Source organism: Ascaphus truei, chromosome 11 (genome assembly GCF_040206685.1).
Source record: "Ascaphus truei isolate aAscTru1 chromosome 11, aAscTru1.hap1, whole genome shotgun sequence".
Taxonomy (NCBI): Eukaryota; Metazoa; Chordata; class Amphibia; order Anura; family Ascaphidae; genus Ascaphus; species Ascaphus truei.
Window position 1 is genome coordinate 56214823 of NC_134493.1, and position 24619 is coordinate 56239441.

General features: G+C 48.5%; 1 protein-coding gene across 2 annotated transcripts; it reads right to left on the minus strand.

Annotated features, from left to right (window-relative positions):
• Positions 1-461: 461 nt before the first annotated feature.
• Positions 462-24067, minus strand: LOC142463568 (tapasin-like). 2 transcript variants are annotated; one of them, XM_075566483.1, is made up of 6 exons: positions 23888-24067; positions 20725-21054; positions 14924-15223; positions 10934-11047; positions 10012-10074; positions 462-1306 (listed from the first exon to the last, which is right to left on the minus strand). In XM_075566483.1, exons 1-6 carry the CDS (start codon positions 23931-23933, stop codon positions 966-968), a joined length of 1194 nt encoding a protein of 397 aa, XP_075422598.1. In that variant the 5' UTR covers positions 23934-24067; the 3' UTR covers positions 462-965. The 2 variants fall into 2 exon arrangements, with proteins under 2 accessions (XP_075422598.1, XP_075422599.1); XM_075566484.1 differs by lacking the exon at positions 23888-24067 and adding an exon at positions 21559-21613.
• Positions 24068-24619: the final 552 nt, after the last annotated feature.

Here is a 24619-nt window from a genome sequence, read left to right on the forward strand (position 1 = left end):
GGGGTGGGAGCGAGGGGGTGGGAGATGGGGGAGGGAGCGAGGGGGTGGGAGATGGGGGAGGGAGCGAGGGGGAGGGAGCGAGGGGGTGGGAGATGGGGGAGGGAGCGAGGGGGTGGGAGATGGGGAGGGGGTGGGAGATGGGGGAGGGAGCGAGGGGGTGGGAGATGGGGGAGGGAGCGAGGGGGTGGGAGATGGGGGAGGGAGCGAGGGGGTGGGAGATGGGGGAGGGAGCGAGGGGGAGGGAGCGAGGGGGTGGGAGATGGGGGAGGGAGCGAGGGGGTGGGAGATGGGGGAGGGGGTGGGAGATGGGGGAGGGAGCGAGGGGGTGGGAGATGGGGGAGGGAACGAGGGGGTGGGAGATGGGGGAGGGAGCGAGGGGGTGGGAAATGGGGGAGGGAGCGAGGGGGTGGGAGATGGGGGAGGGAGATGCCAGCGACGTTGACATATTTTTAATAGGAAAATCTCAAGAAAAAAAACTGTACTTTCCATCGTGGGTCTTGCAGCACCTCGGGGGTTACTGGCTCTCCCGTTACAATTCAAGTTTTTAAATGAACGCACCGATGACATCATCAGCTCCACAGCTGATCTTCTAATTGGATAATCAATTCATGTTACAATGACAGGCTTCAGTTCAAGTCTTCTAATATAATGTAACTGAAGGGGATACAATTCTCAGACCAGAACTATTCCCCGGGATCAAGGCACCGGACCGGGCACAGAAGTCAAATAAAGGACATTTATTCCGGCCGGAGCCAGCAGTCACAGCTCAATACACCAATAGAGCTTACACTCCCCAAAACAGGGGAACATGGGGGAGGGGGAACCCTAATTAGTTAGGTGTTGGGCGCCGACCCCAAGGCTTACCCAGGAGTACTGTACTTTCACCACCGTAAGGTTTTCGGCTCTTCCAGATCTAAGGGAAGCAGTTCGACACCAAAAAAGTTCAAAGTCCCTGCTCAAAAGTCTCACTCACTGCATTTACGGCCAGTCCCAGGGCCCAAAGCAGGTTGCAATCTCCCACTCGGACCGTCCCCAAGCCTTATTCCGGAGAGGCTCCGGCAAGAACTCAATGTCTTTGGAAACTTGCAGTTCAGCGCTGCGGCACATGCTGAGCGTAGATTCGTAGTGGGCCGGTCCAGTTGAGAGGGGGTGCTTGAACGCACAGAGCACGCCGAGGAGTGCACTGAAGGAGTCACTGGGACCGCAGCCTTAACTGTAGCATCAGCAGCAACAGGGGGTACAGCCGGAGCAGCACGAGGGGGTAATAAGGGAACTTTCTTCTTGGCCTCTGATTGTCTGCATGTTTCTGAAAAAGAAATACATCATATCATCAAATACATTCATACAGTACGTGGGGACATGTAAGCACATACATACAGTCATACAGAACGTGGGGACATGTAAGCACATACATACATAATGTGGGGACATGTAAGCACATACATACATTCATACAGAACGTGAGGACATGTAATCACATGCAGTCATACAGAACGTGGGGACATGTAAGCACATACATACAGTCATACAGAATGTGGGGACATGTAATCACATACATTCATACAGAACGTGGGGACATGTAAGCACATACATACATTCATACAGTACGTGGGGACATGTAAGCACATACATACATTCATACAGAACGTGAGGACATGTAAGCACATACATACATTCATACAGAACGTGGGGACATGTAATCACATACATACAGTCATACAGAACGTGGGGACATGTAAGCACATACATACAGTCATACAGAACGTGGGGACATGTAAGCACATACATACATTCATACAGAACGTGAGGACATGTAAGCACATACATACAGTCATACAGAACGTGGGGACATGTAAGCACATACATACAGAACGTGGGTACATGTAAGCACATACATACATTCATACAAAACGTGGGGACATGTAAGCACATACATACATTCATACAGAACGTGAGGACATGTAATCACATGCAGTCATACAGAACGTGGGGGACATGTAAGCACATACATACAGTCATACAGAATGTGGGGACATGTAATCACATACATTCATACAGAACGTGGGGACATGTAAGCACATACATACATTCATACAGAACGTGAGGACATGTAAGCACATACATACATTCATACAAAACGTGGGGGACATGTAAGCACATACATACATTCATACAGAACGTGGGGACATGTAATCACATGCAGTCATACAGAACGTGGGGACATGTAATCACATGCAGTCATACAGAACGTGGGGACATGTAAGCACATACATACAGTCATACAGAACGTGGGGACATGTAAGCACATACATACAGTCATACAGAACGTGGGGACATGTAAGCACATACATACATTCATACAGAACGTGGGGACATGTAAGCACATACATACAGAACGTGGGGACATGTAAGCACATACATACATTCATACAAAACGTGGGGACATGTAATCACATGCAGTCATACAGAACGTGGGGACATGTAATCACATGCAGTCATACAGAACGTGGGGACATGTAAGCACATACATACATTCATACAGAACGTGGGGACATGTAAGCACATACATACAGTCATACAGAACGTGGGGACATGTAAGCACATACATACATTCATACAGAACGTGGGGACATGTAAGCACATACATATGTTCATACAGAATGTGGGGACAAGTAAGCACATACATACAGAACGTGGGGACATGTAATCACATACATACAGAACGTGGGGACATGTAATCACATTCATACAGAGCGTGGGGACATGTAAGCACATACATACATTCATACAGAACGTGGGGACATGTAAGCACATACATACAGTCATACAGAACGTGGGGACATGTAAGCACATACATACATTCATACAGAACGTGGGGACATGTAAGCACATACATATGTTCATACAGAATGTGGGGACAAGTAAGCACATACATACAGAACGTGGGGGCATGTAATCACATACATACAGAACGTGGGGACATGTAATCACATTCATACAGAACATGGGGACATGTAAGCACATACATATGTTCATACAGAATGTGGGGAGTTATATTAATAAATGGTCATGTGAATACACCTTGTGGGTTATGTTTTTGAAACGACTTGACAAAGACCAACCTTTTTTAGCTTATTTATTGTTAATCACTTTTCACAGTAAGATTGTATATCATACATCTTGTTCAAAAAGTGTTATGCTGATTCAGAACCCCCCCCCCCCTTTTTTTCCTTCTTTTCACATCGTGGACTTCTGATGACGAAGATATGCTCCCCACTGCATGACAGAAAGAGATGGATGTGAATGGATGAAAACGGAAGATCAACTACCCCCCTTATGCCTGCAGGACCGCAGGGATACTGGCTTACGCGTACGCAATGACTTACAACTGGTCTGCGCTTTTTGCGTCCCAAAAATCATAGAAGGGGAAGAAGATCGATCGGACAACTACAGCGCATCCGCGAACTTGCAACGCACCAGATGAAACATCCGGATGCGTTCCAACTGTTAAGGACCCGGACTGATGACGTCAGCAGGATGAAAACGGAAGATCAACTAACCCCCCTTATGCCTGCAGGACCGCAGGGAGACTGGCTCACGCGTGCGCAATGACTCACAAGTAGTCTGCGCTTTTTGCGTTCCAAAATTATAGAAGGGTGAAGAGGATCGAGCGGATAACTACCGCACATGCGCGAACTTGAAACGCAAGCGTTCCAACTGCTAAGGACCCGGATTGATGACGTGAGCAAGATGGATGCCAGGATACACAGAAATTATGAGAATGTAAACTCCACGACATACAGCGGATTGCAAACAGCTGTTAGGGTTATCTAACAAGAGATACAGACTGGACATTGGCTAGAAGGACTGAATCAGCACATGAATTCCATCAGCACTAATTGAACAGGTTGCATTGTGGGGGTTTGGGGCACTATTTATATGTTGTTACAAGGGAATGTACTTATGCCATTGTCACTTGATAAAGACCATTATGGTCGAAACGTCGTGTTGGCTCAATAAATGAGTTTGATTTGCTAAACCCGTTGTGCCCTATGTTCCTTTGTTCATCTCGACATGTAAGCACATACATACAGCATGTGGGGACATGTAAGCACATACATTCATACAGAACGTGGGGTCATGTAAGCGCATACATACATACAGAACGTGGGGACATGTAAGCACATACATACAGCATGTGGGGACATGTAAGCACATACATTCATACAGAACGTGGGGACATGTGAGCACATACATACATACAGAACGTGGGGACATGTAAGCACATACAGTCATACAGAACGTGGGGGCATGTAAGCACATACACATAACATGGGGACATGTAAGCACACACAGTCATACAGAACGTGGGGGCATGTAAGCACATACACAACGTGGGGACATGTAAGCACATACATACAGTCATACAGAACGTGGGGGTATGTAAGCACATACACATAACATGGGGACATGTAAGCACATACATAAGGTCATACAGAACGTGGGGGCATGTAAGCACATACACAACGTGGGGACATGTAAGCACATACATACAGTCATACAGAACGTGGGGGCATGTAAGCACATACACAACGTGGGGACATGTAAGCACATACATACATACATACATAACGTGGGGGCATGTAAGCACATACACATAACGTGGGGACATGTAAGCACATACAGTCATACAGAATGTGGGGGCATGTAAGCACATACACATAACGTGGGGACATGTAAGCACATACATACATACAGAATGTGGGGACATGTAAGCACATACACATAACGTGGGACATGTAAGCACATACAGTCATACAGAATGTGGGGACATGTAAGCACATACACATAACGGGGGGACATGTAAGCACATACAGTCATACAGAACGTGGGGGCATGTAAGCACATACACATAACGTGGGGACATGTAAGAACATACATACATACAGAATGTGGGGGCATGTAAGCACATACACATAACGTGGGGACATGTAAGCTCATTTGGATACATTTGGTTTGACAAAACAGGAATTCCTCAACATGTCTCTTTTATTTATAGAACACTAGCTGATATACCCGGGATTACATTTTTCCTCTCTCTCTCTCTCCCCCTCTTTCTCTCTCCCCCTCTCTCTCTCTCCCCCGTTCACATCAATCCGGTCCCCTTCACATGAATGCGCCTCCCCCCCATTCACAGCTCCGTTCCCTCCCCCCCCCTCCATTCACAGCTCCAGTTGTCGTCCCCCGTTCACATCTCCAATTCCCCCCACGTTCACAGCTCTGTCCCCCTCCCCCCGTTAACAGCTCCGATTCCCCTCCAGTTGACAGCTCCGGTCCTCCCTGAGTCCCATGGAGCACCCCTCAATCTCTCCCCGGCGGGCATTATTTTCTAATTAACCAAAAACATTCTTAAAGCTACGCTACAATCAAATATCGGACCAATCACTTGGTCGGACCATGCTCTGATCGACATGACTGACAGCCCCTCTTACTAAAAGTAACATATTTCATGGGAATCTATTCTAAATTACCTGGAAGTTGTGAAAAAAATAAAAATCTTCCCCAGAGGAATATTTCAGTCTTAACAAAGGTTCAGTAGATTCTCCTACAATGCTTTGGGAAGCCCCTAAAGCTACCATACGAGGAGTCATAATCTCTATAGCCCCCCATAAGAAGAAAACCAGACTAAAATTGAGTAAAGATCTGACAGAAAAGATATGTAACCTAGAACAAGAACATAAAGCAAGACCATCAAAGGTTCTATATAAAGCTTTGACCAAAACAAGAATAGAACTTAAAAAAATACAACTAGAAGAGGTTGAAAAGCACAAAACTAGCCTACACAGCTATATTATGACAAAGGGAACAAGGCGGACAGATTATTAGCTAGAAATCTGAGGTATAAAAACCAAAACACAAATCCCCGCTGTTAAACACAGCAACGGAGCGATAACATATGACGAACAGGCGATCCACACACGAATTTACAAGTTTATACACACACCTATATAATTTAAATCGGTCAGAGGGTGTTCCATCGCCGCCAAACTCGGAAGCGATAGCAAATTCCCTAGAATCCTCCAATCTCCCAAAACTAACCATAGTTGAAAAAAAATTAGCCTAAATGGGAAAATCACACAGATAAAACTAACTAGTGCAGTCAAAAATGCTAAATCACCAGGCACAGGTGGAGTTACTAATAATTACTACAAAAAATTCCTCCCAACAATCTCACCATATCTCTTAGAGATGTTTAACTCGTTAATGGAAGGGAAACCAATCCCAACGACAATAACTACAGCTAACCTAGCCATCATACATAAACCAGGTCATGACCCCCTTCAATGCGGCAGTTATAGACCTATCTCACTCCTAAATGCAGACATTATGCTTTACAGTAAAATCTTGGCCAACAGGCTAAACCCTATCCTACCAAGGTTAATACACATAGATCAGGTGGGCTTTGTCTTTAGCAGACAGGCCTCTGATAACACGAGGAAGTTACAGTATAGACCTAATAGAACACACTCCAGTAACTAAGACCAAGGCCATTCTGCTGAGCCTAGATGCAGAAAAGGCCTTCGATCGAATCGATTGGAGGTTTTTTTGATAGCACGATTAAGTCCTTTGGCTTTGTAGGCCCTTTTATAGAAGGTGTCAGAGCCCTATAACAATCCCCTAGAGCACTGATCAAACTGCAGGGACCACATTAGAAACTATAGAGATCAAAAATGGAACACGACAGGGATGCCCCTTATCTCCTCTCCTCTTTGCCCTCTCAATCAAACCCCTAGCATCCAAAATCAGATCAAACTGAGATATTCAAGGTTTAATGATAGGACAAAGAAATGATAAAATCTCATTATTTGCAGAAAATATTATCCTGACCCTGGCCAACCCTCTAGTTTCACTTCCAAACATACAGAAATTATTGTCAAAATTCGTTGAACTATCAGGTTATAAGATTAATAACGACAAGTCAGAGGCCCTTAATATCTCCCTCCCAGACAACGAAATTAGACACCTACAAAGAAAATGTAAGTACAAATGACGAGTCTCCCATATCAAATACCTAGGGGTCAACATCACTAAAGAAGACGATTAATTGTACCAATGCAACTACTCCCCCCCCACCCCCTAATTGATAAAATTAAAAAGGACCTCTCAGAATGGAATAAATATAAAATATCATGGATGGTTAGAATTACCTCAATAAAGATGAATGTATTACCCAGGCTACTATACCTTTTCCAAACAATCCTGACCCATGTCCCAAAAACAGACCTAAAAGACCTACAGAATAAGATATTTAAATGTATCTGGCAAGGAAAGAGAGCCAGGGTGACGAGATCGGTGCTACTGGCCTCCAGAGATAGGGGAGGACTAGGTGTCCTGGATCTGACATGATACTACCAGGCTGCCCAGCTAAGGCAAGTTGTGATATAGAGTCTCAATACTCAAACGACCCCCCCCCCCCCTAACCACTCTCACTACGGAAGGAAGAGAAAAAGGGGATCTAATAACAAAACACCAATTCTGGGCCCAATGAAGCCAACGTTAAAAATATGGAGCAATGCTAAAATAAAATATAAACTCTGGAATATCCCAGCTCACTCCTATATTTGATAACCCAGATTTCCCTCCAGGTTGCAACACAAATTGTTTCAACATATTTAAAAAAATAATGACCTAACAAAGATAGGAGATTTTTTTTTCTTAAGATTAAAGTGCTGAGCTACCAGGAACTCATTATTAAATTAAACGCCCCAGATATGTCCCCATTTAAATATCTCCAAATTAGACAATTCCTGTATAAACGATCGAGGAACCTGGATTTCCCGGAACTGTCCAACTTCGAGTCCATGTGCATAAAAGGCACCTATCAGAAGAGCTTAATAACTAAAATATACGCAGGCATTGAAGCAGAAGGTAACACTCCAGATCATGGATACATGAGTCAATGACCTGGGTCTAGAAATTGATAGGGAGAACTGGAGCGATTGCTGCCTTCACGTTTCAGCTGCAGCAAAAGGGGAGAGTAGATCTACTTCAAGATCATCACTTTAGGAAGCATGAGTGCGGATTGACTGATTTGTACTGAGAACTGGAGCGATATATGGGGGAACGCGTCTAAAACATCCATATGTACCGTAACTAAAGAGGACATCAATAAAATGATCTACCGTTGGTACCTTACCCCGAGGAGGCTCAGACAGATATATCCCGAATCCTCTGATCGATGTTGGAGAGGATGCGGCCTCCTCAGGGATATGGTCCACATTTGGTGGAACTGCCCAATTATACACGAATTCTGGATTTATATCCAAGAAATTATTGAATCCACAATTGGTCTCAAAATTGCGCTAGACCCACTCACCTATCTACTTACGAAACCAAATTGAGGATGTGAACCACACAACGAGACGCCTAATCAATCATATTTAAACAGCCACCAGATGTTCGATAGCTGCTGCCTGGGAAAGCCCACTCCCCCACACCCCCACCCCCCCAGGGTGGAGCAGTGGAGAGAAGGATAGACAATATAATGTTAATGGAAAGGTTGTCGGCATTTCTTAAACACTCCACTGAGACATGGGAACCCTGGATTAACGACTAGAGTATGGATCAATAAAGCTGGAGCTATGATGTTTTGATGTTCCGCTAGCGGTTTCTTACCCTTTTCACCCTTCATACTATATCATTCTGCATTATATTATATCACCAGTGTAACCCTGCTTCCCCCCTTCCCCCAGACTCTACGGTGGTGTCTAGGGTGCATGAGGGCAGATTACATGCGGTGTGGTGCATACCTGTGAGGAACAGGAGGGCCTGAGCTTCCCGCAATGTTATTGGGGAGCCAGGACTGGGCTTCTGGGGTGGTAGCCTCCATGATCTCTTAGTGATGCAGCGCCTCCATCTTCTATACTCCCAGGAATATGGGGCAGGACCTGTATAGAAGAACCCCTTGGGTCCCAGGGTAATAGCTTCCAATTCACACACAGTCTTTGGGTAACAAAGGATAGTCTCTTTTATTGGCAGATCAGCAACTCCCAACGGTAGTGGCTTCCAGTAGCCGCAACAACAACAGCGAAGCTGTACTTATTACTCCGCTCTCCCACACAGATAATTCCTCCTCTCTTTCCCTCCAAGTCTCTCCTCCGACAGGATGGTCTGGGCTAGGGCTTCAGTACCCCGTGGCCCATCCCCGAGGTTATCCTCGCGGTGGGGCTTGGATTCTCCCCATCACCCCAGACGGTGGGGTGAGGGCATTGGTCCACCAGATCTATAACTCTATCAGCTCTACTAAAGGAAGCTGAATCTCTCCACTCCTCTCTCGGTTCCTGCACTCTGCGCAGGGGAGACCGCGGTCTCCTCCCACTCCTCGGACCGATCCGCAGGACTCTTCGACTCACGGCATACTAACTGCACTGCAGACTCTCGGCAAAACTAACTGAACTGCAGACTCTCACATAACTGACTAACTCGCCGGAGTTGGCGGCTAAATATAGAGCTAGCCCCGCCCCTCGTGATGTCAGCCCAGCCTCCCCTCTTGCTCACGCCTGCAGCAGAGTCCAGGCCTGCATCTACCACTCAGGGCAGGGCTATGAAGGGGGAAAACCCAGGATGATTACTGGTGCCTGATCTTAACAGGACTTACCACAGTAGAAGGGAGATAGGTATAGCCTGTGCTGTTTACAGGGGGCTACACAAGTGTTACCAATACTATTGATGTACCATAAGAGGCAAAAGGTAGAAATCAAAACATGGTTTTGAAAAAGTATAAGTCTATGTCGGTGGCACTCGAGAAACGGACGGAGCCATCGCATCATTTCACCCGCGGCAGCACACCGGCGGGTGCAGTAACGGTGCCTACATCAGTATTTACCACTGGTAAAGTAGCCCTGAGCTATAAACGTTGGGGGGGGGGGGGGAGGGGTGGGGGAGTGACCTCAAGGATAAGACTCCCCACTTAAATTCCCTAGGGGGTACGGCATGATGTTGTCAACTCACCATTGGGGCGCTCCTGAATATCACTCTCATTCGTCGGAACTTTTGCCCTCTGATTTTTTGGGCCTATTTAAAAAAGAAAAATAATATCACTATTAAATTTTAAAAAAAGGGAAGGGGAAGAAAGAGAAAGTATGTAACTAAAAAAAAAAAGAGAGAGAGAAATAATAAAATAAATATTCTTATATTTCAGGAGTGTGTGTTGGGGCAGCTCGTTGCCTCGGTCATGGCGGCTGGTTGGGTAAATGCAGGGTTACCTTGGCCAGACGGGGGCTCCGTGGGTACAATACCTAGTGGTGGCATTTATTCGGGAGTGGGCTAGGCTCACAGTGCTGTGGGTATAGGGGGCGCACTCTCGTATCGGATGAGTCAACTGAGCGGACTGGGCTATGTGGCCCCTGGCTTGGGGGGGATTTGCCGGACCATGGGTGAGCACCATTGGCCTTACTGGTTGGTGGAAGACTCTGGCAGGCTTGGGCACTTACTGTTTTCTCCATTGGTATTTAATAAAAGCCGCGGCCGTTGAAGCTCCAGACCTTTCTTGTGTGTGTTTCATTTACGGGTATGTTTCAAGGGGTGAAGGGTGGCTACATCGAAAGGCTCTGAGCTCAAGGACTATGGCAAGGTGCTTTCTGTATGTGTAATCCATTACCTTATTAAAAATGGTTGCCCGAAAACCCAAGAGCACTTTTACTTTGTAACATCATATCCCTTTTGCGCCCCCAAACCTCACACTGACACCAGTGGGGGAGGAAAACTTGAATCCATCCTCGGCTGAAACATACAGTAGGTCCCAAAGGCTTCCGTTGGCATCATTGCACAGCAACGTGTGCCCTCCAGCAATCGTACTTCTGCAAGAATAGCATGGACTGGAGCTTGGAAAAGTGAAGAACGTGTAACGGAAAAAGGGTTGCGAGTTTCTTACATCTTGCCTTACACAGGACACCGGTTACTGCCGCTGCTAAAACCGCAACCAGGACGAGAGAGATTGCCGAAACCAGCAGGTAACACTCATATGTAACACATTCAGGAAAGGAACCTGAAGAGAGAGGAACAATGTGTTAATATGACATTTATTCTTTGTGGGGGCCACTTTGTATCTAAGGTCTTTTTTTCACACCTCTGTTCATCTGTGGGGCCTAGCTCCAATGTTGTCAGTGCCAAACGGCGCGGTTTGGCGTGTTTACAAGCAGCGGAATGAAATGTGAGAAAACACCCTGTATCTATTGCAAATCGCTTCTTCTAAATGGGGTCTAAAAAAAAGTGACAACGGGCGTTATAACAGCCGATCCGCCCGGGTTGTACGCGCTTTACAAGCAGAATGACCGGAGGTGGCGCGAACTCCATCCCTAGTCTGACTTAAGGGTTTTGCTCTCTCAGCCAAACCCGTATTTCAGGCTCGGGATGGAACTCGCGATCCCAATCTCGTCACCCTTTAGGTGGCGTGAAAAAAACGGGAGTTTTTAGAAGCGGTTTTCATAACGGGGCAACGAGAATAGCCGTTGTGGGCAAAAAATAAAAATGGGAGTTTGAGGCTTTATTGACAAAACGATCGGATTAGCAGAGCCAGAGTGAAACCGCTTCTTAAACAAAGCAGAGTGGATGCAGATTGGACATGGGAGAAGGGTTTACAGAATAGTAACACAGGCTAATCCGCTTGCAGAGGGCCCTTTAGACGTGGTTTGTCACTCCTCGGAGATACTAAAATAGGTCCCCTGGGATATTCTGTACATCAGTATCGCTGACCCGGGGAAGAGAGGAGAACGCTCCAAATCTTGTCTTGGAATATCAATTGTTAGTCCAAATACAAAATATATACTAATACTGAAGAACTCATTTACTCTGCACTACCGCAACTGGACTAATACTTCTATGTCTATTTAATATCTAAGGGGGAGATTTATCAACGTAAAAGAGTTGGGGTCCACTTGCTCCTTTATTTGCTCTGTGTTCGGCGCCGTATGCAAGCCGCTTATCGCACCTGGCGAAGGTTGCTGTGTGGAGAGATAGAATGCGGGAGAGACCTTGCAGTTTTGGGATGTACAAATGAAAGGGAAAGCAATGAAGCAAGAAAGAGCCAAAAAACGTGCTATATCTCACTGTAAAATGTGCACCTGGAAATTCAATTTAATGACACGCCCCAGATCACAACCTAGTGCACTGGGCCAAAACTGGCACAAAATATCTTAATACTTTGATGTGAAGAGGTTGCAAATGGAATTGTGTGGGCAATGGTCGCCTTCTGGTTAGTACAATACTGAATCATAGTGTGAAGCAGGGGTGGCCCACTCCAGTCCTCAGGAGCCACCAAGAGGCCAGATTTTAGAGATATCCCTGCTTCAGCACAGGTGGCTCAATCAGACTGAATGAGCCACTGATTAAGCCACCTGTACTGGAGCAGGGATATCTTTTAAACCGGAACAGTTGGTGGCCCTTGAGGATTGGAGTTGGCCACTCCTGGCGCAGAGCATCAACTTCCCCTCCTACCTGTACTGTATCTGCCCAAAGTTCTTTCTTCTTCGGCAAAATCGAACTTAACAATGTTTCCATGTTGATTGTGGGCGCCGCTGCCTCTAACCCACAGTGAGGGCCATGATAAGGACCTTTATTAACGACCCTCTTAAAACTTTGCTATGGGATCCAGTGTGGAATGGAACATGGGCTGTTCAATATTCCTAGATTTTGCAAAGTCTTTTGATACTGTTTGCAACGCTATTATGTTAAACAAGCTCTAGTACTGGACCACAGGCCTTAAACTTGTTTACCTTCGATTTAGCAGGAAGATCCCAACAGGCATCTATCTCGGGCTTTAACTATAACCAGATGGATATTACCTGTGGGGTCCCCCAAGGCTCTGTTCCCGGGACCCTTACTTTACCTGTCTTTATAAATGACCTTCCCACCGTTTGCAAGATAACTTCTTTGCTCATGTATGCTGATGATACTATCCTATATGCACGCAGTCCCACACATGTGTGCTGAAGCATACTACAGTATATATACACTATCCTATATGCACGCAGTCCCACACGTGTGCTGAAGCATACTACAGTATATATACACTATCCTATATGCAAGCAGTCCCACACGTGTGCTGAAGCATACTACAGTATATATACACTATCCTATATGCACGCAGTCCCACACGTGTGCTGAAGCATACTACAGTATATATATACACTATCCTATATGCACGCAGTCCCACACGTGTGCTGAAGCATACTACAGTATATATACACTATCCTATATGCACGCAGTCCCACACGTGTGCTTAAGCATACTACAGTATATATACACTATCCTATATGCACGCAGTCCCACACGTGTGCTGAAGCATACTACAGTATATATATACACTATCCTATATGCACGCAGTCCCACACGTGTGCTGAAGCATACTACAGTATATATACACTATCCTATATGCATGCAGTCCCACACGTGTGCTGAAGCATACTACAGTATATATACACTATCCTATATGCACGCAGTCCCACACGTGTGCTGAAGCATACTACAGTATATATATACACTATCCTATATGCATGCAGTCCCAGTTTTTCTGTCCTTGAAAATGTGCTGCAATCTGATTTGTCAAAGTTCGAAAACGCGATCACTCCAAATAAACATTTTTTTAAACATTGACAAAACTGTGACTCTGGTAATTTGAGACGACGGCTACATCTGTAAAGCTTCTCACGACAGAGCTACTGATCAGAACCAGCTCTAACACTAATCTTGCCTCCGTTACCAGCTTTAAGTACGTGGGTATGGGGCGAGACTCCCATGTAACATTTGGTTTGCATGTTGACAAACTGACATCCAACATCTATTCCAAACGGGGTGAACGTTCTAGAAATAAATCCTGCCTCAGCCCGCGGGTCAGAAAGCGCATCGCACAGCAGAGGCTATTAGTCTGTGATTTAGATCGGTCTAAACACATGGACTATTTTTGGAATTGAAGTACCCTACAGGGAGGGTGCAGGACCAGAGGACTATATCTATGGTGATACAACAGGTGAAAAAGTGGTGAGTTCATGTTCTAAAGATGCTAATGGCAATTATTGACTGTGGGGATATAGTTTATGTTATTGCACCCCGAATTCACCTTTGCAAACTTGACATTCTTTACAACACAATATGCCATTTTGTCTTATTATGTAACTTCAACACCCACCATTGTGATATGTTACATGGACTAGGCTGGCAATCCTTTGAGTCCAGAAGCACCGTACATCTTTTCTCTCTTACGAACAAATACTTTGTGGATAAGTTACCCCATTATCTGAGCCGGCTCCTCACCCCCTCTGTACACAGCACTTATTTCCTTGGGTCCACCTCCAGAAACCTACTTATGATTCCAAAGCTCAATAAAGAGTCCAGTCGCTCTTCTTTCTCTTACCGAACACCCCACTTCTGGAACAATATCCGGCTCCTGTCTACGCTACTTTAAACAAGTTTGTAACTTATAATGTTGCCAAGATGATTTTGTGCCCAGGACATACGTGAAAATGCGAGGTAACACAATGCATTTTTTCCTGGTAAAATATTTAGGGCTGAAGTAGTGTCTCAGGGAATAAAGACACTGACTCTGATAATGACACCGAGTTTGATAATGACAATTCCCGGAGTCAGCTCCATGTGACCTTGAACAAGTCACTGTATCTCCCTGTGCCTCAGGCACCAAAAACATAGATTGTAACATCCTCTAGGCAAGTACTCTGTCTGATAATCCTATGTGCCGTGCACCATACACTATATTGTACTTGTTAAGTGCTTTAAGCCCCATTGAGAGAAAAGCGCTATGTGAAATAAAGTTATTAATAAATAAAATGATGGCAAATAATTATCATTGCCAAGTGTATTCTAGGTGTGTTGTGTTGTGTTGTGTTGCTTTAATCATGACAATCCTCACCTCTATACACCAGCTGGACGTTTTCCTGGAGAGGCTCTCTCAGGGATGCATGATGAACCCTGCAGGAGAGTGTCTGATTCCTGTTCTCCTCTGTCGGTGTTATTATCACCGTGCTGTTCACTCTGTATGTGCCGTCTGCGTTTCTCTGAGGGGTGCACATTATAGATCCTTCCAAGACTTTTCTGTCCCTGAGCCAAATGACAGTAATGTTTGAGGGATAGAACCCAGTGACAGAGCAACGCAGCAGCGTCTCTTCATCGATAATAACCTTTTTCTTTATTACTCTTATCGCTGGAGGAGCTACAAGAAATGACAGGAAGAATTCAAACTGAGTTAAACTATTATTATTATTATTATTATATTACGATAAGGGAAAGAACAGAAAGCGCACACCTCATGGTGCAATCATTTTTTATTTTTTCTATCGAAGGGAAAACACAGAAGGTACAAACACACCTACACAGTGTAGCTGTATCAATACTATCCACTAAATGTAATGTGAACATATATACACACACACACACACACACACACACACAAAGAGAGCCTCAGCTGCAGGCGGTCAAAACAAAGTATTAAAAGTTCGCTTGTAACCTAATACTTGACCAATTAGTCAATAGTTATGGATATACATATCGTCACAGTGTTGCATGAAAAGTCCAGTCCAGTTTGCTCCAGAGGGTGCTGCTTTCTTAGTCAGGGGTGCAAACCCAGCAATCCAACGGGGTACTCAGATAAGGGAAAGAACAAAAAACGCACACCTCATGGTGCAATAAAATCTTTTACTAAACACAAAGAATAGTGAAAACACACTCACAAACATCCACGTTTTAAAAGCAGCGGCTTTAGAGGTTGTGTGGAGACAGAGCCTTGGAGGAATATATCTCTATATATAGTTTTAGATATTAGACTAAAGTATAATCAGCTTATACTTATTATTATTATTATTATATGACTGCCCCCTCCTCATCTTGAGTAGATATGGCATTTTTGTTGAAGTGGGAAGCTCAGTTTACAAACAACAATGGCTGTTTCTATTGGTACCTGTAGAGGGAGAAAGGGAGTGGCCCGGTATTAAAGGGGTTGCACCCCATATGGCCATCCCCTGACCTCACCAGAGAGACAAGAGGTTAACTGGACTGCGGTCCAGGGATGAGGTTTGTACCTTGAAAATGTATGTTCCCCTGGTCCCATGTTTCATTATAAGCATGTATTTTAATGTTTTAAAGTGCATTTCTGTATCTCCAGTTCTGGAGGTCGCAGAGAGTTCATATTTGGCCAATATGTAGAGTCACTGTAGGCATTAAAAACTGGCAAAGGTCGACCCACTGAGCCCACCAGAATGGAACTTATTAATATGTGTAGATATTAAAGTGTATATGTATTTTATTTTGGATCTGTTCTGAAAATGCAGACGCCATTTGCTAGGCTAATAGGTCATGAAGGGCAGACGGCTGAGCAGCCTAAGCACGGTGATCAAAAGTTAACTGCCTTGATTGTTACCCAATGTCTAGGGATTAAGTATTAGTCAATCAACAAACTCTGCCAGTCTAATTGTTACCTGAGGGCATGGGTTAGTCTGTTAGTCTGTGTCTCCACATTAGAGAGTGGATACAGATAATTGTTCACCAATAGGCTGTGTTCAATGTTAAGAATAGGGTTGCAAAGGTATATAAACTATGTCAACCCTACAGTTTTTAGTTGTGCTTCTGATACCATCTTGAATGTCACTGGATTGCTGGAGTTGTGCTTCTGATTCCATCTTGAATGTCACTGGACTGCTGGAGAATTGCTAGCGGATACTTCTCCATCCCCCAACCATAAGTAAGTTTTACCCTCTTGTCTGTTAATTGTACTATATTGATGTGTTCACCTTATTTAAGGAATAAATTATATTTTATTATATCTAAGCCTCGTTCAGTTCAACCCAGATATTTGGTGTTCATTATATCTTGTCATAAGCTACCGTGACAGTACCTCACTCACTGACACCAAGCTCTGACCTCCCCAGTGTTACATCCTCACAGGCTCCTCACTCACTGACACCAAGCTCTGACCTCCACAGTGTTACATCCTCACAGGCTCCTCACTCACCAACACCAAGCTCTGACCTCCACAGTGTTACAGCCTCACAGGCCCCTCACTCACTGACACCAAGCTCTGACCTCCCCAGTGTTACATTCTCACAGGCCCCTCACTCACCAACACCAAGCTCTGACCTCCACAGTGTTACAGCCTCACAGGCCCCTCACTCACTGACACCAAGCTCTGACCTCCACAGTGTTACATCCTCACAGGCTCCTCACTCACCAACACCAAGTTCTGACCTCCACAGTGTTACAGCCTCACAGGCCCCTCACTCACTGACACCAAGCTCTGACCTCCCCAGTGTTACATCCTCACAGGCCCCTCACTCACTGACACCAAGCTCTGACCTCCCCAGTGTTACAGCCTCACAGGCCCTTCACTCACTGACACCAAGCTCTGACCTCCACAGTGTTACAGCCTCACATGCTCCTCACTCACTGACACCAAGCTCTGACCTCCCCAGTGTTACATCCTCACAGGCCCCTCACTCACTGACACCAAGCTCTGACCTCCCCAGTGTTACAGCCTCACAGGCCCCTCACTCACTGACACCAAGCTCTGACCTCCCCAGTGTTACAGCCTCACTGACACCAAGCTCTGACCTCCCCAGTGTTACATCCTCACAGGCCCCTCACTCACTGACACCAAGCTCTGATCTCCCCAGTGTTACATCCTCAGAGGCCCCTCACTCACTGACACCAAGTTCTGACCTCCCCAGTGTTACAGCCTCACAGGCTCCTCACTCACTGACACCAAGCTCTGACCTCCCCAGTGTTACATCCTCACAGGCTCCTCACTCACTGACACCAAGCTCTGACCTCCACAGTGTTACAGCCTCACAGGCCCCTCACTCATTGACACCAAGCTCTGACCTCCCCAGTGTTACATCCTCACAGGTTCCTCACTCACTGACACCAAGCTCTGACCTCCCCAGTGTTACATCCTCACAGGTTCCTCACTCACTGACACCAAGCTCTGACCTCCCCAGTGTTACATCCTCACAGGCTCCTCACTCACCAACACGAAGCTCTGACCTTCACAGTATTACAGCCTCACAGGCCCCTCACTCACTGACACCAAGCTCTGACCTCCACAGTGTTACAGCCTCACATGCTCCTCACTCACTGACACCAAGCTCTGACCTCCCGAGTGTTACATCCTCACAGGCTCCTCACTCACTGACACCAAGCTCTGACCTCCCCAGTGTTGCAGCCTCACAGGCCCCTCACTCACTGACACCAAGCTCTGACCTCCCCAGTGTTACATCCTCACAGGCTCCTCACTCACCAACACGAAGCTCTGACCACCACAGTATTACAGCCTCACAGGCCCCTCACTCACTGACACCAAGCTCTGACCTCCACAGTGTTACAGCCTCACATGCTCCTCACTCACTGACACCAAGCTCTGACCTCCCCAGTGTTACATCCTCACAGGCTCCTCACTCACTGACACCAAGCTCTGACCTCCCCAGTGTTACAGCCTCACAGGCCCCTCACTCACTGACACCAAGCTCTGACCTCCACAGTGTTACAGCCTCACATGCTCCTCACTCACTGACACCAAGCTCTGACCTCCCCAGTGTTACATCCTCACAGGCTCCTCACTCACTGACACCAAGCTCTGACCTCCCCAGTGTTACAGCCTCACAGGCCCCTCACTCACTGACACCAAGCTCTGACCTCCCCAGTGTTACAGCCTCACAGGCTCCTCACTCACTGACACCAAGCTCTGACCTCCCCAGTGTTACAGCCTCACAGGCCCCTCACTCACTGACACCAAGCTCTGACCTCCCCAGTGTTACAGCCTCACAGGCTCCTCACTCACTGACACCAAGCTCTGACCTCCGCAGTGTAACAGCCTCACAAGCCCCTCACTCACTGACACCAAGCTCTGACCTCCCCAGTGTTACATCCTCACAGGCCCCTCACTCACTGACACCAAGCTCTGACCTCCCCAGTGTCACATCCTCACATGCTCCTCACTCACTGACACCAAGCTCTGACCTCCCCAGTGTTACATCCTCACAGGCCCCTCACTCACTGACACCAAGCTCTGACCTCCCCAGTGTTACAGCCTCACAGGCCCCTCACTCACTGACACCAAGCTCTGACCTCCCCAGTGTTACAGCCTCACTGACACCAAGCTCTGACCTCCCCAGTGTTACAGCCTCACAGGCCCCTCACTCACTGACACCAAGCTCTGACCTCCCCAGTGTTACAGCCTCACAGGCCCCTCACTCACTGACACCAAGCTCTGACCTCCCCAGTGTTACATCCTCACAGGCTCCTCACTGACACCAAGCTCTGACCTCCCCAGTGTTACATCCTCACAGGTTCCTCACTCACTGACACCAAGCTCTGACCTCCCCAGTGTTACATCCTCACATGCTCCTCACTCACTGACACCAAGCTCTGACCTCCCCAGTGTTACAGCCTCACAGGCCCCTCACTCACTGACACCAAGCTCTGACCTCCCCAGTGTTACAGCCTCACTGACACCAAGCTCTGACCTCCCCAGTGTTACATCCTCACAGGCCCCTCACTCACTGACACCAAGCTCTGATCTCCCCAGTGTTACATCCTCAGAGGCCCCTCACTCACTGACACCAAGCTCTGACCTCCCCAGTGTTACATCCTCACAGGTTCCTCACTCACTGACACCAAGCTCTGACCTCCCCAGTGTTACATCCTCACAGGCTCCTCACTCACCAACACGAAGCTCTGACCTCCACAGTATTACAGCCTCACCGGCCCCTCACTCACTGACACCAAGCTCTGACCTCCACAGTGTTACAGCCTCACATTCTCCTCACTCACTGACACCAAGCTCTGACCTCCCCAGTGTTACATCCTCACATGATCCTCACTCACTGACACCAAGCTCTGACCTCCCCAGTGTTACAGCCTCACAGGCACCTCACTCACTGACACCAAGCTCTGACCTCACCAGTGTAACAGCCTCACAGGCTCCTCACTCACTGACACCAAGCTCTGACCTCCGCAGTGTAACAGCCTCACAAGCCCCTCACTCACTGACACCAAGCTCTGACCTCCCCAGTGTTACAGCCTCACATGCCCCTCACTCACTGACACCAAGCTCTGACCTCCCCAGTGTTACATCCTCACAGGCTCCTCACTCACTGACACCAAACTCTGACCTCCCCAGTGTTACATCCTCACAGGCCCCTCACTCACTGACACCAAGCTCTGACCTCCCCAGTGTTACATCCTCACAGGCCCCTCACTCACTGACACCAAGCTCTGACCTCCCCAGTGTTACATCCTCACAGGCCCCTCACTCACCAACACCAAGCTCTGACCTTTCTCAGTGTTACATCCTCACAGGCTCCTCACTCACTGACACCAAGCTCTGACCTCCCCAGTGTTACAGCCTCACAGGCCCCTCACTCACTGACACCAAGCTCTGACCTCCCCAGTGTTACATCCTCACAGGCCCTTCACTCACTGACACCAAGCTCTGACCTCCCCAGTGTTACAGCCTCACAGGCCCCTCACTCACTGACACCAAGCTCTGACCTCCCCAGTGTTACATCCTCACAGGCCCCTCACTCACTGACACCAAGCTCTGACCTCCCCAGTGTTACATCCTCACAGGCCCCTTACTCACTGACACCAAGCTCTGACCTCCCCAGTGTTACATATATAAGATCTCCTCTTTCCTCACAGATAATTCAAACATTGAGTCCTTACCTTGAATATCTAACTGGATCACTTTTTCTTGGCGGTCTGGGCTGTAAATCACCAAACACTTGTAAATTCCTCCGTCCGAGATCTTCACTTGGGATAGACACAGAGAAGCGTTCCCATTCCTTGTTGCCTTCAGATCTAAAGACAGCGCCGGCCTGGCACTATTTACTGTGTTATCATATGTCAGCACCACCTTGTCCTGGAAGGACCATCTTATGGCCAGGAAGTGAGGATTCACCGGGGGTTTATCCACATGGAAGGTGCAAGGGAGGACAACATCAGCGTTCATCATCGCACGATGAGAGGGAAGAACAGTCAGCTCCAGCATTGCACCTACAGTGGAACACGCATGGTAGGGTTACCTTCATTGAAACTTAGTGGGAGCTCAGGGCATTCTGGACAGGCAGTGATCTTATACTATATTAGTGAAAGCACTGTATGTTTGCCTGCCTGCCTGGATGTCCGGTGTCCCTAGGGGAAATCTCATTGGTCCCTTGGCCCGCCCGCCCCCGCACACCTCTCATTGGCCTGAGGCGGATTGACGGGCCAAAGGACACACAGGGACACACACACAGGGACACACACACACAGGGACACACACACACACACACACACACACACAGAGGGACACACACACACAGGGACACACACACACACACACACACACACACACACACACACACACACAGTGACAGACAGACAGACACACACACACACACACACACACAGTGACAGACACACACACACACACACACACACACACACACACACACAGTGACAGACACACACACAGTGACACACACACACACAGTGACACACACACACACTGTTACATACATTAGCGGGGCTCACAGTTAGCAGCACCCGCGCGCACCTCCTCCTCTCCCTGTGTCTCCCGCGCTTTCACCCCGACCCCCCCCTCCCCCGGCGCCGCTACAGTCAGCGGGACACACACACTATTATTACCCCTTCAGCGCCCCCCCCCACCCAGTGTCAGCGGCCGTGCGAGACCCCCCCTCTATATCTCCCACCTCTCCCCCCCCCCACACATATACATGCCCCCCCCTCCCCGGCGCTACAACTCACCCCTCCCCAGCGGGGGAACAGCCAGTGGCCAGGCAGGCTGCCTCGCGGCGCCGAGTGCCCAAGATGGCGGTGCCCGGGACACAGCGGGGGAGCGGCCACAACACGCTGCCTCCCGCCTCAGATCCACGTGGGACCTGCCGGACGGGTGAGTGAGCGGCCTTCACCTCCCCTCCACCCCCCCTTCACCTCCCCTCCACCCCCCCCTCCCCTCCAGTGTCAGTGTCTCCCCGATACCCCCCCCCCCCCCGGCGCCGCTACAGTCAGCGGGGGAGCGAGCGAGCGCCCGGGACACAGCGGGAGAGCGGCCACAACACGCTGCCTCCCGCCTCAGATCCACGTGGGACCTGCCGGACGGGTGAGTGAGCGGCCTTCACCTCCCCTCACCCATCCTCACCCCCCATCACCTCCCCTCACCCCCTTTCACCTCCCCTCACTCCACTTCTCCCTTCCACCCCCCTTCACCTCCCCATTTACCTCACCCCCCCTTCACCACCTCCCCTCCACCCCCCCCCCTTCACCTCCCTTCCACCCCCCCTTCACCTCCCTTCCACCCCCCCCCCTTCACCTCCCTTCCACTCCCCCCCCTTCACCTCCCCTCCACCCCCCCCCCTTCACCTCCCTTCCACTCCCCCCCTTCACCTCCCCTCCACCCCCCCCCCCTCCACCCTCTCACCTTCACCTCCCCTCCACCCCCCCTTCACCTCCCCCCTTCTCCCCCTTCCCACCACCTCCCCCCTTCTCCCCCTTTCCACCACCTCCCCCCTCCTCCCCCTTCCCACCACTTCTCCCCTCCCCCCCCGCTCCCCTTCCCCCCCCCGCTCCCCTTCCCCCCCCTCCGCTCCCCTTCACCCCCCCTCCGCTCCCCTTTCCACCCCCCCTCCGCTCCCCTTTCCACCCCCCCTCTGCTCCCCTTTCCACCCCCCCCCTCCGCTCCTCCTCCCCCCCTCTCCACCTCTTTTTCCCCTTTCCCCTCCCACCCCCTCCCACACTTCCACCCCCTCCTCTAACCCTTCCCCCCCCTCCTCTAACCCTTCCCCCCCTCCTCTAACCCTTCCCCCCCTCCTCTAACCCTTCCCCCCCCTCCTCTAACCCTTCCCCCCCCCTCTAACCCTTCCCCCCCCTCCTCTAACCCTTCCCCCCCCTCCTCTAACCCTTGCCCCCCTCCTCCACCCCTTGCCCCCCTCCTCCACCCCCTCCCGCCGCCCTTCGCCTTCATGCCCGCCTTACCGCCTCCCCACCCCCGCCTCTGCCTTTCACCCGCCCTTACTCCGGCCGCCTCTGCCTTTCACCCACCGCCTCACAGCCGCTGCACGCACTCAACAGACACCCGCCACACTCGACACATACCTGCCGCCACACACACCTGCTGCCTCCCGCCCCTACGCACCGACATCACTGACCCACCGCCTCACACCCTAGCAGGACCCCCACTCACAGACAGCACTCACAACCCACGCGCCAGCCGCCGCCTCACACCCTTGCAGGACCCCCACTCACAGACAGCACTCACAACCCACGCACCACCCGCCGCCTCACACCCTAGCAGGACCCCCACTCGCACACAGCACTCACAACCCACGCGCCACCCGCCGCCTCACACCCTAGCAGGACACACGACTCAGATTTTTACATCACTTATGGCACCAAAATATACATTGTACTGTGGTGTGGTTACAATAAACCATTTTTATACAACATCGTATTACATTTTCTTCCATCTTTCTTTTCAATATTATTATCCAACCTTTACAACAAACAGTCACCTATTGTTCCACGATTTATAAATAATACTACCTATTACGCATTTACATCCCGGGCAACGCCGGGTCTCTCAGCTAGTGAAATATATTAATGGTATCATATAATAGTGTCTGTGTCTCAAATCAGTTAGTGAGCAGGTCTCCGGGTACGTATTGTTGTGTCATTCTACAGCCGGTTACTTTAAATGAGTTCCAAACACGAATGAATAATGGAAAGAATAAAATGATAAAGCAGGGAAGAAAGTAAAAGCAGAGATGCCGAGGGCAGTCCTGTAACGGAGAAGAAGAGATGGGATCCCTCTAACTGGAATAACACTCACTTGTTTGGAACTGGAACAGGAAGGGCAGCAGTGCCAGATATTCCATAGCTAAACATGTCAAGGCAGATCTTCATGTGTCTCTTCTCCACCTGACGTGAGTTCTGTTCACATTTCTTTACCAATGGTGTACTCCTCGCCCTGCCACCCACGCCAAGCAGGCGTTGCATGGACAGTATCTGCACAGACAATCTCTGGAGAGGATACTTATTACAGTAGTTAAGAGAGTAATAATAGATTTCTTAAATCTTGAAGCTATTCATATTACTTCCTTGAGACGGAGATTAAAGAAGGCAACACCCATTAAGATGGAAAACAGGTTAAAATATTACAGGTCACAGACTGGAAAATAAGATAAGGGTTTAGTGGCCCAAAGAAAGGGGGAGAACAATGGGTATTGTATTTGGCCCCATAGACTGGGAAAGATGTAAAGTGGTCATTGGCAACACAGGCTGGTGAAAATTGAATGGCCGCTGCTAGCATAGATTGGGGAAAGGTTAAGGGGCACTCTCCCCCAAAACTAGGGCAGATGTCAAGGTGCCTTTGGTAGTACAGTATATGCTGGGGTCAAGATGTGTCTCGTCCTATAGACTGGGAGGTTAAAGGGTTACTACCCTCATAAACTGGAGAGAGGTTTGGGGACCTATGGCACACGAAACAGGAGGAGATTTTACGACATGACAAGGTCTCATAGATTGGGAATGATTTAAGGGTATTACTTATGGCATATACCAT